The sequence below is a fragment of the Polistes canadensis genome, unplaced genomic scaffold (assembly GCF_001313835.1).
Source record: "Polistes canadensis isolate GaletaPanama2010 unplaced genomic scaffold, ASM131383v1 scaffold_351, whole genome shotgun sequence".
Taxonomy (NCBI): Eukaryota; Metazoa; Arthropoda; class Insecta; order Hymenoptera; family Vespidae; genus Polistes; species Polistes canadensis.
Genome location: NW_014569898.1, coordinates 7,188 through 21,002, shown reverse-complemented (window position 1 = coordinate 21,002; position 13,815 = coordinate 7,188). Strand labels below are relative to the sequence as shown.

General features: G+C 33.1%; 1 protein-coding gene across 1 annotated transcript in view; it reads right to left on the bottom strand.

The window, feature by feature from the left end:
• Nucleotides 1–12,049, bottom strand: part of LOC106791896 (microtubule-associated protein futsch) — a 44,851-nt gene extending 32,802 nt beyond the window's left edge. Inside the window, exons 1-2 of the mRNA XM_014757894.1 lie at nt 11,338–12,049; nt 9,158–9,418 (exon numbers count right to left, since the gene is read on the bottom strand). Of these exons, the coding sequence (XP_014613380.1) occupies nt 9,158–9,416 (259 nt within the window). The 5' untranslated portion in view covers nt 9,417–9,418; nt 11,338–12,049. The remainder of the gene's footprint in view (nt 1–9,157; nt 9,419–11,337) is intronic.
• Between the last annotated feature and the right edge of the window lie 1,766 nt (nt 12,050–13,815).

Here is a 13,815-nt window from a genome sequence, read left to right as displayed (position 1 = left end):
CTATTATTGAATAATATAATATTTCTTTAAACGAGAGTACCAACTAGCTTTAGGGTCGTGGATAATTAGCGTTGTACAGGGCACTCTCGTTGAATTATGCAACCGCGACATATCCGCCCACTTGCTTCCACGAGTACTTCGAACTTCTCTCTATTTCTCTCTCTCTTACTTATATAGAATAAAAAAATAAGAAGAGAATACACCTACGAACTTTAGAAAAGGGGATTGCTATCGCACTGTGGTCGAGAGGAACGTAAAACGACGTCTTCCGCTCGACATTGTACAATATTTCGCACGAGCCTATTGAAAAAAAAGAAAAAAAAAACGGACCCTTCTCTCTTCGAGTTTCGATAATAGAACGAGACAAAAAAAAAAAAAAGAAGAAGAAGAAGTTAAAAGAGAACCATAGGAATTTGGGTATCATCGGTTAAACGTTATACTAGTGTTAGTTTGACTAGCAGATTAATATTGGCATCGTGTAACTCCAACTTTACCGATGGATCCCCCACGTCCTCAATCATGATTCATGCCGACAAGTATGCCTCTTCCTACCTTGCTTGTATGTATACACATACGTAAGTATGTATATATAATACATATACGAGTATGGCTCTTCCACTCGCATAACGCATGATATTATTCGTTCGGGCAAACGCGATACGCAAAATACTTTTTTTGTTTATTCTCAACTCGATTGGGATTTGCAAATAATTTGATAAAAAAGGTCAAAATATACTCCATCCTCTATTTTTTCTTATTATTTTTTTTCTATAAAAATTAGAAAAATTAGTTGAATTAAATTAATATATATCTTTCTTCCTTCCCCCCTTTCCCCCTAATCCCCCACCCCGATGTATTTTATATATAGTCGTAGGTGTTAGACTATGAGTCAGCCAAAAAGTTGTCCAGCCAACTAGCAGCAGGTCTTTTGCATTGTACTCACGGAACATCTTGGGCATGCAAACGAAAAGGGACTGTCTCCGGCGATGCTGACGCACACGGTTTAAATATTCTACAAGTTCATCATTTATCTATCTCTCTCTTTCTCTCTCTCTCGCTTTCTTTCTGTCTCTCTTTTCCCCACATTCTGTCTCCTTTCTTTTATTTATACCACGTAGAATTAAAATTCGTTTGCGCGAAAGGGAAAGTATTTTTTTTTTCTTTTAGAGACCATACTTTTATTATGTTTTTTTAATTGCATTTCCAAATGTGTCCCATTCAACGACAAATTAGATATTTGTCGAAACAAATCCAAACAAGGATATAATACGTGTTACTAAATTTATAAAACGACTGCGTGCGACACGCAAAACTTGGCAAAGGGTTAATTATTAAAGACTTCAATTGATCGTCTGGTACGAGTTTTACGAGGAAAAAAAATTAATCGATAGATATACGTGACGATAATTATTACATATGGATATATAATTAACAACCAAAATTCTATACATTTTTTATTCATTTATATTTTATATATGATAATTAATGTATAATAAATGTAACCATCGGCTTAGGGAACATTATAATTTTCTGAGATATCAAAAAGACTTGAAAAAAGGAATTTAATAATTGTTAAATAAAGAATATTATATAATTTTTATTTGTATTACACAAAAAATAAATGTTTGCAATTATTTTTTTTACTCCGCTATTATAAAATAACCAGCTTACATATATATATATGTAAAGAAAGAAAGAGGGAGAAAGAAAAGGGAAGAAAAATAGGAACCAAGAAAAAGAAAGAGAGAGAGAGAAATTATATATATATATGTATGTGAAGAAGTGCACTTCGATCGAGTATCGTACAAAACCGTCTAGTGTACATCTTGAAATCGAACCGTCCGATCTCACGTTACACGGGCTATTGTGTGGTCTTATTGGACTTCGTGGTGTTCTCTCTCCGTTCACCTTTCCTTGGGATCTATAGTATACGCGATACCCTCAAGAATATAAAAAGATAGAGAGAGAAAATCCAAGTAGACATTGCATTTATTTAAAACGACATTTAATTTTGTTAAAAGGTTTTCTCTCATAGTGATATATCTTATTTATAATATTTTATTATTACTATCCGAAAATTGAATTATTATTCGTGATAGAAAATTTTTTAATTAGGTCAATTTTAGATATACCTAAGTATAACCTTTCCGAAGATAATATTATATTGTTTCTAAGAAATCTATCAATTTTTAATTGATAATTCATTACGATCACTTAAAAAGTCAACTAATATCACAAATACAAAATATATCTCGTTTAACTATTAAACTTTCGAAATTTGTAAATTACTAAGCTAGAAAATTTCTGTTATATGAGATGGGGTAGAAAATGGGTATCTAGGGCAATGATGCGATTGTCTTCTGATCCGTAACGCATGACCTTGGTTAGTATGCAACTTTGGTCTCCCTTATTTTCTAGCTCAACCAACCCCTACTACTTCTCTGGTTTGCAGTCTCTGTTAATAGGACCACTCGTGTTCACTTTCTTTCTCTGTTTGTCTTTTTCTTTTTAATAGAGGGGGGAAAGCCCGACGAAGCCAAAAACGGAGAACATTTAAAGTATCGTTTAAATTATAAACAGTAGAAAAACAAAAAGAAAAAATGAAGAAAAATGACGAAATGACATTTATACTTAAACCACAATTTTTCTCTACGAACCAACACGAGTAGATGGATTATTGATCGAAATTCTGAGGACTGCGGGAACGTGACCGTAGGCAAGTACCAACATGCGCATGCCGCATCCAACCTACGAAACCCCTTTCCCTTCTCAACCCTATAAAAGCACCCTTTTCCGCCCTTCGGGCGCCACCTCAACGGCGTACCTCATCTCCCTTGTCCTTTTCGACCTTCCCTCACCCTTTTTTTTCCTCAGGGATACCCTCAAAGAAAGTCGTCTATCTGAAAAACGACCGTTTCATATTTCAACAACCTAATCCCTACCCCCGTCCACCGTTCAATTCTATTCGCGAGAAATTAGAATGTGACTTTTGAATGAAACCTTCAATGATAAGGTATAGATAAGGGCTGAGTGGAAATTAGCTTCTTTCTTTTTTTTTAACTAATTTCTTTTACCCATTTTTCGCCGAGAGACATTTCGTATTTTCCTTTTTATTCATTCTCTCTTTCTCTCTTTCTTATTCTCTCTGGTGAAAACTTTTTTTCCATTATGCACTTAGTACTCACGACAAAAGTATTTAATTATTTCACTTTTCTGTCTATGCTTATTTTAAGACTCAATTGTTTTACTTTCCTATTATTCTTTCTTTCCCTTTATTTCGTGAGCTCAATCTCATCTTAAGCCCTTCAAAAGTTATATGATATCATAATATTATTTTAGATAATATATATAATAATACTAGACTTTCTGAAACGAATATATAGTAACCGTGTTATATTCATTGTAGCATTAATTTGGCCAATTTGTATTCTATCCAGTTTATAAGATCTATGGTTTAATTTGTTTCACAAAAAGAAACAAAAATAAAATAAATCATCCGTTAAAGAACGGAGTTTTCATTTTGTTATTTTTTGTTTTTTGTTTGTTTGTTTGTTTGTTTGTTTCTTTCTTTCTTTCTTTCTTTTCAAAACATTAAGAAAGAAATAAATTGCCTGGAGGCAATATTACTCTTTGGAGATTTGAAAATAATCCGTGTTTTCTATACCTGCATATAACCTCGACATTTTGATATTTGAAATACGATGCAATATTTTTTCGTATAAATTGTTGATATCGTATTCTGAAATCAAATTAATCTAACGAGGAAGTATGAAAGATAATTAAGAAATAAAATATAAATCGATTTTGAAATTCATTTTGGATGAACAACTTCGGCAAGTGCGATAAGAGGCAAAAAAAAAAGAACAAAAATTAAAAAAAAAAAAAAAGTGGAATTGAAATTAAACAGTTTATACACCGGCGCAACGTCCGTAAAATGAAATTATTTAGCCAGCACGAATTGTTGACGGTGAATTCTCGCTTAATTAATTTCTCGCAATACGTTCTGTTGCCATTTGTTAATTGCAGTCAAGTATTGACATAAACCAGTACGAGGAATTTCAAACTCTGTAACCCCAACCCCCTCCCCCATGAAATTTAATAAAGTTATTATATATATTTACATACACGTGCACATGCACAACAAGAAATCATTGATTAACAAAAGGTATATAATAAAAACGAGAAAAAAAAATTAATAAAATATGATAAATATTATTTATAAAAAATGGCGAAGAGACCAACCCCAAAATTTCTCACGGTAGGATAACCTGAGTCATCGAAATCGATCGAAATGAAGAAGAAGAAGTAGAAAAATAAGACCCTATATGATTTATTAATATTCAATGTTGAGAATAAATATGCAAACCCCTAGAAATAGAATAAAAATAAGGTTAGAGACGAAGATCTATAATCATCATGAATCGATTTCGGATAGAAAATGAAAGAAAAGAAATCGCGTGGAAAATTTCGTAAGTTTATTCCCGATTTTTCGCATAGGAATTTATAAAACTCTAATTATAGTATTAAATCAAACGTTTTAACGTACGAAGACGAAGCAAAGAAGCAAGCATTGACCTATTGGTATTTCGGTGAGTCGATAATTCAAACATTGTCGAGAGTACTATGTAGGTTTGCACGTGAATGTGTAACAAAATATATATATATATGTTTGCTATCATCTATGTATCCAAGTATGTAAGCATAGGTACATCACTATAAGTATGTTTTATACCTAAGATACATAATACACTTCGCGATCCTTAAATATACGTATTGATGTACATATACAAATGTACAAACACACTTGTAACATGGTTTACATATCGATGGGAGTCGTGTTTGCTTTGACGAACAATCAGGTGGTATTTGGAAGCGATGACCTCCGAAGAACGATGTGAAAATACGACCAATCGATTATCTCGCAAATAGAACGACGTCTCTTTTTTTTTTTTTTCCTATATCCATATATCATTTATGCATCTTTCTATGGGTATCATTTTGACGTTTAATATCAAAAAAATTATTTTCAGAAGTATCGAAATCCTTATACTTTTTAACCATTAACGAAAATGTACGTTTTCTTTTTCGTTAATAATTTTACTCTCTATATATATATAGAGAGAGAGAGCGAGAGAGAGTATATATATATATATAATATGTAATACATACGTATATAAACGTACAAACATACATATGCATGCATATGGTAATATTAACGAGAACGAATATTAAACCACGCCCATGTTCCTTATACAAATTCACATGCGTGCTATTGAACCATACGATTAACCACCCTTCTGTTCTCCATTCGTACCCTTCTGCCCCTTTTACCCTTATTTTCCCGGAATACTTGGAAGGTGGCCCGTGGAAACGTAAAAAAGAAAGAAAAAACAAACAAGGAAGACATAATCCCTTAAAATGGGATCCGCAAAATTTTCGTAGAGATAAAAAAAAAAATGTAAAAAAAAAAAAGAAAAGAACAAAATAAAATAAACGAAATGTTATTTTACCAATAACTTCCCTACAGTGTTGAGAAAATTTATTATATCATATATATCTAGTCGCGAGAATGTTTTTCGATCCGACAACCTACGTCCTCTTTTACACCCACGAATTGCGTGTCGTGGTGGAGTGTGTTCCGAGAAGAGAAAAAAAAAGAATAAGAAAAAAATAGTACCACAAATAAATCCAACTCGTGCAAAAAGGGAAAAGAGAGAGAGAGAGAGAGAGAGAGAGAGAGAGAGAGAGAGAGAGTGAGAAATAAAGAAATAGATAGAGACGAAATTATGGTGAGAATTTTAAAAGTCCACCAAATAAGAATTTATGTCGCCAGTTTGTATGAAATACGTAACGATCGAGTTGATCGTAAATCGGTGGAGAGTTTCTAGATAGACATTTTGAAAAGTAGATAAAGAGAGAGAGAGAGATAGATAGAGATAGAAGAAACGTAACAAGATATAAGGGAGGAGTAGTATTAGAAAGGGTGGGGATTACAAGTCGGAAGTGGTCGGCATGGATACACATACATAAATATATAAATACATATATACATGTATATACGTTCATACATATATAAATGGATGTATGCATACATATATAGAAGTGGAATAGAATCGGTGTAAAAAGGGAGGGTAAAGAAGTTCCACGAAAAGTGCACGTCCGAGTTCTATAAATATAAACAGTCATTTAAAGCCTGCAACCCTTCTGTCTGTCGCAACGGTAGGAGACAAACACACACACCCACTCTTATTCTTCTGTGTGTTATAAGTATATGTATGTACATATGCATGCATGCACGCACTTACATACTTACTTATATACACGTGTCTCGTCTACTCGCGTGCCCGTAACTTTAAAGATCAAACCCTCCTTTGGTTCGTTTGCCTACCGCGATCGATCTTTTCTTCTTTCTTTTTCTTTTTTTTTTTTTATTACTTCAGACCTATTATTTTATTCAAAGTGCAAATAATAATGATACGTTTAGGAAAAATTGAAATAATTTTGTTCATTTCCTTTAATTGTCGAACATATATGTATATATGTATTTGTATTATATATAATTGTAATATATTATTTAAAAATATAAAAAAAATAGAATATAATTCTCCTCTATTATATTACTTAAATTTAATTTGATTTTGTTTTTCTTTTTTTTATCTAATAATAAATAATTAATTCATAGTTCAAGATCAATATTTGACCACAAATATAAATGAAACTGTTAATAAACAATATATTCTAACTTTTTTTTAAATTATATACAGATATTTTTTTTCTTTAAATACGACTAAAGTAAATTGGTTTATAGAGGGTTAATACGAATACGACAAGAATGTGTCGAGTGAAATAGAGTGAAGTCATCGCCAGAATCACCGTTTCTCGTACACTCATCTTTTCTCTCCTCTTTCTCCCGTTCATTCTTGTTCATTCTTGTTCATCGTTTCTCCGTCCCTCTTTTAACACTAAATTTACCCGCAAAAGAAAAGAAAAAAAAAATGAAAATACGACGACTACACTCGATGTGAAAAAAACGTACGACGCGACTTATGTACGTGGTACCATCAGCGTTCAAATCGAAATCAAGTGAAAGAGGAAAAGGGGAGTGAAAGAAAGAGACAAAAAATTGTACGTACATTTTTACGAAGTTATTTTCATCCCCTTTTCTTAACCCTTTTCCCTTTATCCTCCGTTTTCTTTCTTTTTTTATTTTCTTTGAAATGTTTATCGCAAAGGATAGACAAACACTGCGATTTCTGAGACAACATTATTGAATTTCATTGTCATTTTAACGACATTTTTATACAATAATAATTTCTGTGTATACCATGAAAAAAGATATATTATATTTAAAAAAATAAAAAGAAACAAAAATATATTATAATTACGTTTATACGTTAAATCTCGTTTCATTTGTATTTTCCCCTAGAAATAAATAATTCGAAGAATTATATTTGCCAAGTGTAATTAAATAAACAAGCATAGAATTTATCAATATTAACAAAATATTTCTTTATATGAACAGATTATTCTTATTATCTTTAATAACATCCATATACATGATGTATATTTAATTATTATTAATAAATTGTTATTTAAGGTGACTCTAAGGTTATCTTTTTCTACGAAAAAAAAAACGTATAAAAGGTATTATTTATATATGGTCTCTTATTATCGAAGAATTTAACCACCTTTGATCTATAAGTTTAAATTCAACGACTATGAAAAAAAGAACAAAAAAAAGAACTAACAACGATAACGTATCTTAACTTTAATACATCGTCCTCTTTATCCCTCCCCTTTTCCTGTTTTTCTTTTGATAAAAAAAAAACGCATTATCGTTTATACCAATCAAATTCGCGTAATTATCAATTTTCGATTTCTTTTTTTAACTATTTTTATGCTAATAACAGATAATTTTCTATAAAAATGCAAATCCGTATATATATATATATATATATAAAACGAAAGAATGTGAAAGAAAAATACGATTAAACGAAACAAATAAAAGTATGATATATATATACGAGTAAAAATGAAACCTTAAAATATTTTCTTTACGTTCTAGTTGAAGGAAAAGGATTTCGATCCTTTGTGGAAAAAGGAACGGAATCAAATTGACTTGTAAGAATCGTCGCTGGCGCAATGCGGAAAGCTCGAACACTCATTCCTTCTCTCTCTCTCTCTCTCTTTCTCTCTCATTCTCATTCTCTCCCTTTCCTTTCCCTCTTATTGTCACCTTTTATCATCAACTCGACGCATACATTTTTTTTTATCGGATAAAATAGATAAATTTTCGTCAAGATTGCAAATTTAGATAACAATAATAAATGTGTATTTATTGATTATCAGATAAAATGATCGTTACTATGTTACTAACTCGGTTAAATCCGATTAACGATATACGAATTAGCATAATTGATTCTGTTACTTTAATATTAAATGTAATTTCAAATGTGATACGTTTAACGATTATGATGTTATTGAACGAAATATAAAATGTATTTGTATTAGACAATTGGCAGAAGCCATTTATACTTCTTTAGACAGTATAGTAATGTCCCGCATAGCAACAAGGGTATCGCGAAGTAGTTGGAGTAAGCTTCGTCGATAAGTCGGAAGAAAGAACCCACGCGTACGTTCATCGAATGCAGAAAGGACCGTTAGATCCCCGTACATAAACGGAAAGTCGTACGACACATATATGAGATACGTATATATATATATATTGTATGTACATATGCTTAAATCTTCATTTTTAAATTACAACATCGCGTGTCTGTCATTACAATTGATTTAAGTTAGATCTTTGACTATGTTTTAATAATATATCATATTACCGTATTACCGTTATCAATTATATATATTTCCCGATAATAAATCTTTTATCCTGGTATTAAATAGGTATGTAAAATGTGCTGATTATTTTATTAATTTAATATTCTAATAATAATAAGAATAAATAATAATTAAAGTATAATATTTATCATCGATGTAATCCGAGGAATCAATAACTCGAATAATTGAATAACAATCAATTTATAACTTTTATCGAAAAGATGATTTTATAAATATATTTAATATATAATCCAGATTTAAAAGATTTATTAATTTATTCAAAAAGTAAAATATATGAAAAACAACTCTGATGATGACGTACCTTTGGCAAGACGGTTGAAAATAAGATCCTTATGTTGTGCGATATGGGGTTCGGGAAGCACCACGAGTAGGTAGCACCCACTTAAGGGTGATGGTGGTGGATGTTGTTGCTGCTGTGATCCTGGAGGCACTACGCTGCTTGTTATCGGTGTACTCGGTGTTGCATTTTGTTCAGCATTTGTGGAAGGTATTATTGCAGATTGCCCTCCCCCTCCTCCTCCTCCTCCTCCCCCCTCCCCAGCGGGATCCGCTGTACTCATAGCTGGAAATGTAATCAATTGATTTTAGACAATTTGTTTATAAATTAATCGAACAAAATAATAAATGATCCGAACAGGTAGTGAATAAAATTTATTACGTTTCTACACTCCCTCGCCCCCTCCCCACTCCACTTTATTTCTATTTTAATGATTTTTCGAACAATCCCATTCAACTCAACAAATGGGACAATTTGATTGCAAATGGGACGTTTGCGAAAGATAAAAATTAATATTCATTAACGAAATGTCATCATTCATTAATTTCTCAAATTCGTCATTTACCTTTTTTTATTTCCTTTTTATTCGTTTCCAATCAAGTCTCGGAATAAAACTGACACTGGTTCTAAAAAGCGAATAAGCAGACGTCCAGGAGGAACGAGAGACGAATTGGTCGATAAAACTTGCGATAAAACTGCTCGTAAAACGGCAAAGTTTATTCACCGATAATACCTCTTTCCTCTTTTCTTGGTTAGATCAAAGGATCTCAGACAGAAATATAACGAACGAAGCCGTTGTGGAAGAGAAGAGAAGAGAGAGTGTAACTTTTCCCTTAGACGGGACCTACAAGTTGGCGCAGTGGTAATTCACCCCTTCAATATTGACTGTGGCTCACTCTGGCGAGCATGACTATATTACCTGGTACACGCCTGATACTGGTTATAAGTTTTATAGGTTAGATATCCTATTTCCCTTATACCGGTGCATAATTTTCAACAAAAAAAATATATACTCTTGTATTGAGAAATTAAAATAAGAAAAAAAGAAATACTACAAAAAGTATATATGATATACATTTTTATATAGACGAGGGGGAAAAAACAAAAAAAAAACAGGAAATATTCAAATGATTATTTAAAGAATTTCGTGAAAGATGTTAAAATGGTTGTCAGTCGCGTCAGCTATAACTTCTCGGTTAAGCCGAACACCGATGAGGTTCCATCGAAACCTTACGAAAAGGCTCAACCTTTACACGAACGAATACCCGAAGAAAGAAAGAGTTAGTTTAAGTGAATCTAAATAAAAATTTACATTCCAGTTAACTTAGCCGGGTCTATCACTGTTTGCTATCGATAATATTAAATAGGCTAAGTCAATCCTCACTATTAAATAATATTAAAATGAAGATATATTCCTCAGGCTATTCGACTGATGATGTCGGCACACGGCATTGCGCAGGATTTACGCGAGACTCTAGCAAGGAGAAAGAGTTCGAGGAGTAGGTCCTATCGAGCCAATGCGCAGGATCCAAGCCGGTTCTCGGCAGGTTAGATCATTGATCCAAATTCTGACTGTGAGTATCATAATATTAACAAGGCCAGAAAAAGCTCTCGATTATTCACCTTCTCTGTCTGTCTATCCGGTATCTTTCTCTTTTTTTAATTCTTTTTTTCTTTTCAAAAAATCATTGTGACGTATGGAAACAAATAAATAATTGATTATATTAATACTTCGATATAGTATAAATGGTACACGATTGGTACTTGATCTTTTTACGTTTTAACAGCTAAAGAAATAATTCTATTGTACGTTCAATCGGACTTGATAGCAAAAAAAGGAAAATACACTGGAAATTCTATCGAGAATCACCACCGCAGTGCACACCCACCACCGGCAACCCCTCCCTTTAGACGCAATCCAGACGCAATTCAAATGTAACCCCTCGATAAAATCCATACGACCTATTCGCCGGAGGGAGAATTTTCCCCCCATGAGATAACCAAAAAAAAAAAAACAAAAAATAAACTTTAATCAACACTTTTTTTTCCTTTTTTCTTTTTTCTATTTTACTGACCTACGTCTTTTAACTTACGTATAGATATATATAACATACACTTCTTAAAATTATTCAGCAACACAGCACGCAAAATGAATGAAATGGAATCGTAAATGAATATACACGAAATTATTAAAATCCACTCACCTCAGTCACGTATCGCTCCTCCTTAATTCCAGGTTACCCGATGTATCCTGGAAGGTACTTCCTTCCAAAACAAAATATGAAAGATTACCACGATGACGATTAGAAACGAAAAGACTTCTTCAAAATCAGAAGCACCAGCTGGTGCTGCTTCTTCTTCTTCTTCTTCGATCGATCCTTACTTTTTGACGTTTGACAGGCCGTCGGTGTCGGTGCGAAGTGCAGAGACGTCAGGTGGCGCGAACGCGGGTCTCCTCTCTTCGTGTTGCACACGATTCCGTGCGTATATTATAATACGTGTTCTGTCTCTCTGTTTGCTGTTATCTGCTGTCTATATATATGTATGTGTATGTTTATACAGAGGAAGGAGAGAGAGAAAATCTGTGTTCGCGAGATACGAGAGAGAAGATTTTATTCAAATCTCAAAAAAAAGAAGAAAAAAAATAGAAAAAAATGTAATTGTGCCTTTGGATATCCTCGAATGAACAAGCTTCCCGTTAAACTCCTTCCTTATTATTATCACGATTCTATCTCGTTCTCTCTTTCTCTCTCTCTCTCTCTCTCTCTCTCTCTATCTCTCGCTAGCTCTCTCGTTTTCTATCTGTCCGTCTGTCTGGTCTGGCTCTTATTGTCGATAGCTTGAAAACGTTCGAACCAGCTCGGCAGCAGCTTTCGCGTTCGGGGCTGCCGGCTCTCTGACAGACGCTGCGGCCCCCTGCATCGTCCACACAGGAACCCCCACTTTTGCACCCCGAGAACTAACCCCACCATCGAGTAAGGAAGAACACGATTGGTCGAAGGAACCAGCCGGGTTCCTACCTACACCGTGCGTCGACGCTTTTTACACCAGCCGATCATATAGACACGGTGATATCTCGTAGGCTCGCTCTTTCTCATCTACTACACCAACACTATTATACTATTACTATTAATACTACGATACTATTATTACTACTACTACTACTACTATTACTACTACTACTACTACTACTACTACTATAACTAAAAGTAATATTCTTCGATGGTAGACTATTAGTGTGCATAAAATTTAAAGTTTGGTACCAAGAATCGGAGAAAGAGTTTGTATGCGTTCAGGAAATGTTACAAAATTATTTGATCGTCTAGATTGTACTAATTGTTTTTCCATTTAACTTGTTAAAGAGAAAAATAAAGAGAGAGAGAGAGAGAGAAAGAGAGAGAAAGGGGTTTTGAATTCAAACTCGATAGGAAAACTTGTTAAACTATTTCCGATATTTTCGTGATAATATCTTTTCTCAAGGAAATTAGAAATAAAAAAGAAACATCTGATTTTTATCACTAATCAGAATTAATTCTTCTTCGTGTAATCTCTTCCGTAGGTTGATAAAACGAGTCAAGTGTCCCTTGTGGATCAATGAAATATACGTATACGCGCTTTGCTACGGGCTCTCTACTGTATAATTATATCAGGTTAAAATTATTCCCCCGGAGACAGTGCCATTACCCTTAAAGATATAGTTCAATTCTGAACTTAGATAAGTAAGTATCATTTATTTTCAAGAAAGATGTTACAATTTATAATCAACGAAAATCGTAATCATGATTGTTGTATCACGATAATTTCCACCAATGAGATTCGTATTAATAATATTTGACAAAATTCTAACGGGAAATGTCTAAAAGACAAAAAAAATGAAAACTTATAAAATTGACGAATTTTGAGCTCCAATGCAACGAATCTTTCAAATATAAAGGAACCCTTGAAGTACTACCTCACATACGTACGTGGTTGCAATTAATTATGGATCAATTGCAAAGAGACCTCGAGGATCTTAGGAAAAGTTAAATAAAGTGTTCAAAGGCTGGGAAAAGGGATTGGGTTTCGTAAAAGATAAAGTTTTGAAAGACCTTTTTATTGTTCCCGAAGATCGATATCTTTGTCAGATATGGGGGAAAAACGAACGAAAAATATCTCGTCAAAAGTTTATCGATACTTTTGCGAATCCATCGATTTCGATTACCATCCACTTACCCACCTCCTCCACTTATCTAGTATAATTTGTTCGATAAAAAAAAAGAAAGGTAAAATAATAGAACGGGAAGAGAAGAAGAAAAAGCAAATTATCTTTTACAATTAATCGTGCTGTAAAAGTGAGAAAGAAAAAAATTCGCGCGAACGTAAGACGAACGTGCCGACGTTATGGCTATTTGTCGCAATGCGGTGAGCCTTGTCTTGCATTGTATAATCCTCTTTTACACTTCACCTTCCGTTCAAAGCATTGACCTCGCGAGTTAAATATCGCGAAATACGCTAGATTGAAATTCGTCAAGCTTAAATAAAAGGAAATACGTCTTTTATCGGTTTTATCCTTCGGAAAGCTTAGTCGTTGGAAAATTCCATCATGGATGACCAAATTCTTCTTCCTCTCTAGTCTCATTTCTTCCTCTTTTATAACTCTTGTTTCCTCGTTCTTTTTTTTTTGTATTTTTATTTTTATTTTT